At 54.4% G+C, this 2,500-nt stretch overlaps 1 protein-coding gene across 1 annotated transcript in view; it reads right to left on the reverse strand.

The window, feature by feature from the left end:
* Positions 1 to 665: 665 nt before the first annotated feature.
* LOC311360824 (rap guanine nucleotide exchange factor 4-like) overlaps positions 666 to 2,500 on the reverse strand; it is a gene marked incomplete at both ends in the record, with an annotated part of 34,219 nt that continues 32,384 nt past the window's right edge. Inside the window, 5 exon segments of the mRNA XM_084480918.1 lie at positions 666 to 793; positions 1,191 to 1,245; positions 1,366 to 1,430; positions 1,868 to 1,955; positions 2,063 to 2,113. Of these exon segments, the coding sequence (XP_084337044.1) occupies positions 666 to 793; positions 1,191 to 1,245; positions 1,366 to 1,430; positions 1,868 to 1,955; positions 2,063 to 2,113 (387 nt within the window).

Here is a 2,500-nt window from a genome sequence, read left to right on the forward strand (position 1 = left end):
TATAAGATTACAATGAGACTAGGTACTGTTGTCGTAGCTCTCCTGAACACGGGTTAACTGGAGACGCTGGTCACTCTGTGGTTTCGGTCGGGCTTCAGGGTCGCTGCCATCAGTGATTGGAATACTACTATAGTATGACAGTACTATGGTATAGATAGCATGACATCTTTTTTTTTTGCTGTACAAGCGCGTAACCAAAACCATCGCTGTAAACTGTAAACCAGTAGGCCGGACGTCCACACGCCACAGCACAGTGCGACCACACCGACCAATCAGACCCACCGTATTAGAGACAATGTTCATGAGGCCATGCAGGGTATGGATATGAACCGGTCTGTACATCACACTCCTCTGCTCGATGAGGACAGCCGTCGGGGGTCCATCCAGCACCCAGGTCTACAGGAGGGTGGTGGGCGGGTGTTGCGGAAGTTTCATGAACAAGAAAGCAGCTGGTTGGTCAACGTTCCTGGGGGCGTTCCTGGGGGGGTGGGGGCTTGGACAGTAGGAGGAGTCCTACGGAGCTGTTGATCATGGCGGGCTGTGGGGGCTACGGTGTGAGGACACTCCTGCTGGATCCAGGGAGAGTATGCACGGTTCTTCTGGGGGTGAGGGGGTGGTGGGGGGGGGCGGGGGAGTGGCGGGCAGGGGTGGGGCGGGGTCATCGCTCACGTCCTGCGCGGCTCCAGCCTATAGGAGAGCTGCGTCAGGGCCCGCTGGTTGTCCACCACGCTCAGCTTGCGGACGTAGCCCCGCACCTCGGCGTGGTTCTTGTTGGGCTGGCAGATCTCCGGGTCTGGGAGGGGAGAGGGGGAGGGGGAAGGGGAGAGGGGGAGGGGGAGAGAGGGGTGGGGGATGAGGAGGAGGAGGGGGAGAGAGGGGTGGGGGATGAGGAGAGGAGGAGGGGAGGAGGAGAGAGGGGGAGGAGAGGGGGAGAGAGGAGGAGGAGGGGAGGAGGAGAGAGGAGAGGAGAGGGGGAAAGGGGGAGAGGGAGAGAGGGGGAGGAGGAGGAGGAGGAGGAGGAGAGAGGAGAGGAGGGGAGGAGAGAGGAGGAGAGAGGGTGGGGGAGAGTAGGAGGTGTGGAGGGAGGAAGGGACAGGAGACAGAGAAGACGGATGAGACCAAGCTACCCCTGGCGGCGGTCGCACTGAGCCAATGAGGGCTGATCACGGACAGGGGGGGGCGTGGCTTACTGAACGGCTGGCTCCGGCAGTGTCTCACTTGGCGAATCGTGTTGGCGATGATACGCTGATAATCAGACACAAAACAACCAAATCAAAACAGTTTCACGGCACGTGATTCATCGTTTAAAACACGGGTCGCAATTTCGAAGGTTTTCCAAGGTTTGATTGATGGAGAGCCACCCACCATCTTCTCAAAGTTGACCATGCTGTCGATGAGAGTCTTGTTGCCCTCGTGTGTGAACGTCATGTCTGCACACAGAGGAACGCAAAGAAGAGAAAGGCTCGCGTGAGACATCCCATCATGTCCATTCTGAGACTGTGACTGAGAGAGAGAGAGGGAGGGAGAGGGATGGGAGAGAGAGAGGGAGAGAGGGATGGAGAGAGAGGGATGGTAGAGAGAGAGGGAGGGGGAGGGAGAGCGAGAGGGAGAGAGAGGGAGAGAGGGAGGGAGAGATAGAGAGATAGATAGAGAGAGAGGGGGAGGGAGGGAGAGAGAGAGGGAGAGGCGAGGGAGATAGAGAGATAGAGAGAGAGAGAGAGGGAGAGGGGAGGGAGATAGAGAGAGAGAGAGAGAGAGAGAGAGAGAGAGAGAGAGATAGAGAGAGAGAGAGAAGGGGGGGAGGGATGGGAGAGAGAGAGAGAGCGAGAGATGGGAGAAAGACTACAACGAGTACAGGGGGTAGTACCTTTAAGGAGGAGGGGCATAAAGGGGATGATTGGCGGCTCCAGCTTGGTGACGGTGAGGCGGTAGGCACGGTGGTTCCTGGACGGGTCCTGACAACGGCCAAAAAACATTCACACAGTCAAAGGTCAAAGGTCAGCACACCAGACTGAGACAGAACCCGAGCAGACCCCATCTCTCGTTTTCCCGAGGAACTCACCATCATGCTCTCAAACTCCGCGTAGAACTTCTTGAACTTGCTGGGGAGTTTCTGCGGGTGAAAGCGTTACGGTAAAGTGAAGCCCAGGGATCGTGTTCCATGAAACCATCACATACGGGAATAAACAGGAAATAAGATTGTGGTGAGTTTGCTCTTCTTTGTTTGGATTTGGGAAAGTTTGGCCGAGCAGCAGAACTTCTACATTGATGCTTTGAATATCAGTTAAAAAACGTTTTTTGTTATTCAATGTCTCTCCTTTGCTTTCATGTTTTGAGTGCCCGCGCTTCCTTGCTATCCGTTTGTATTCATTACAATCCTTTTAGTGATATTTAATGTCTGCTTTATTTCAGACTCGTTGTGACAATCATTTTTTACTTTTGTTTCATTTTTTTCTCATCGTCTAAAACATGTGCCCAATTTGTCGGTTGTAAAAGTCTT

This window comes from Micromesistius poutassou, assembly GCF_964030765.1.
Source record: "Micromesistius poutassou genome assembly, chromosome: 16".
Lineage (NCBI taxonomy): Eukaryota > Metazoa > Chordata > Actinopteri > Gadiformes > Gadidae > Micromesistius > Micromesistius poutassou.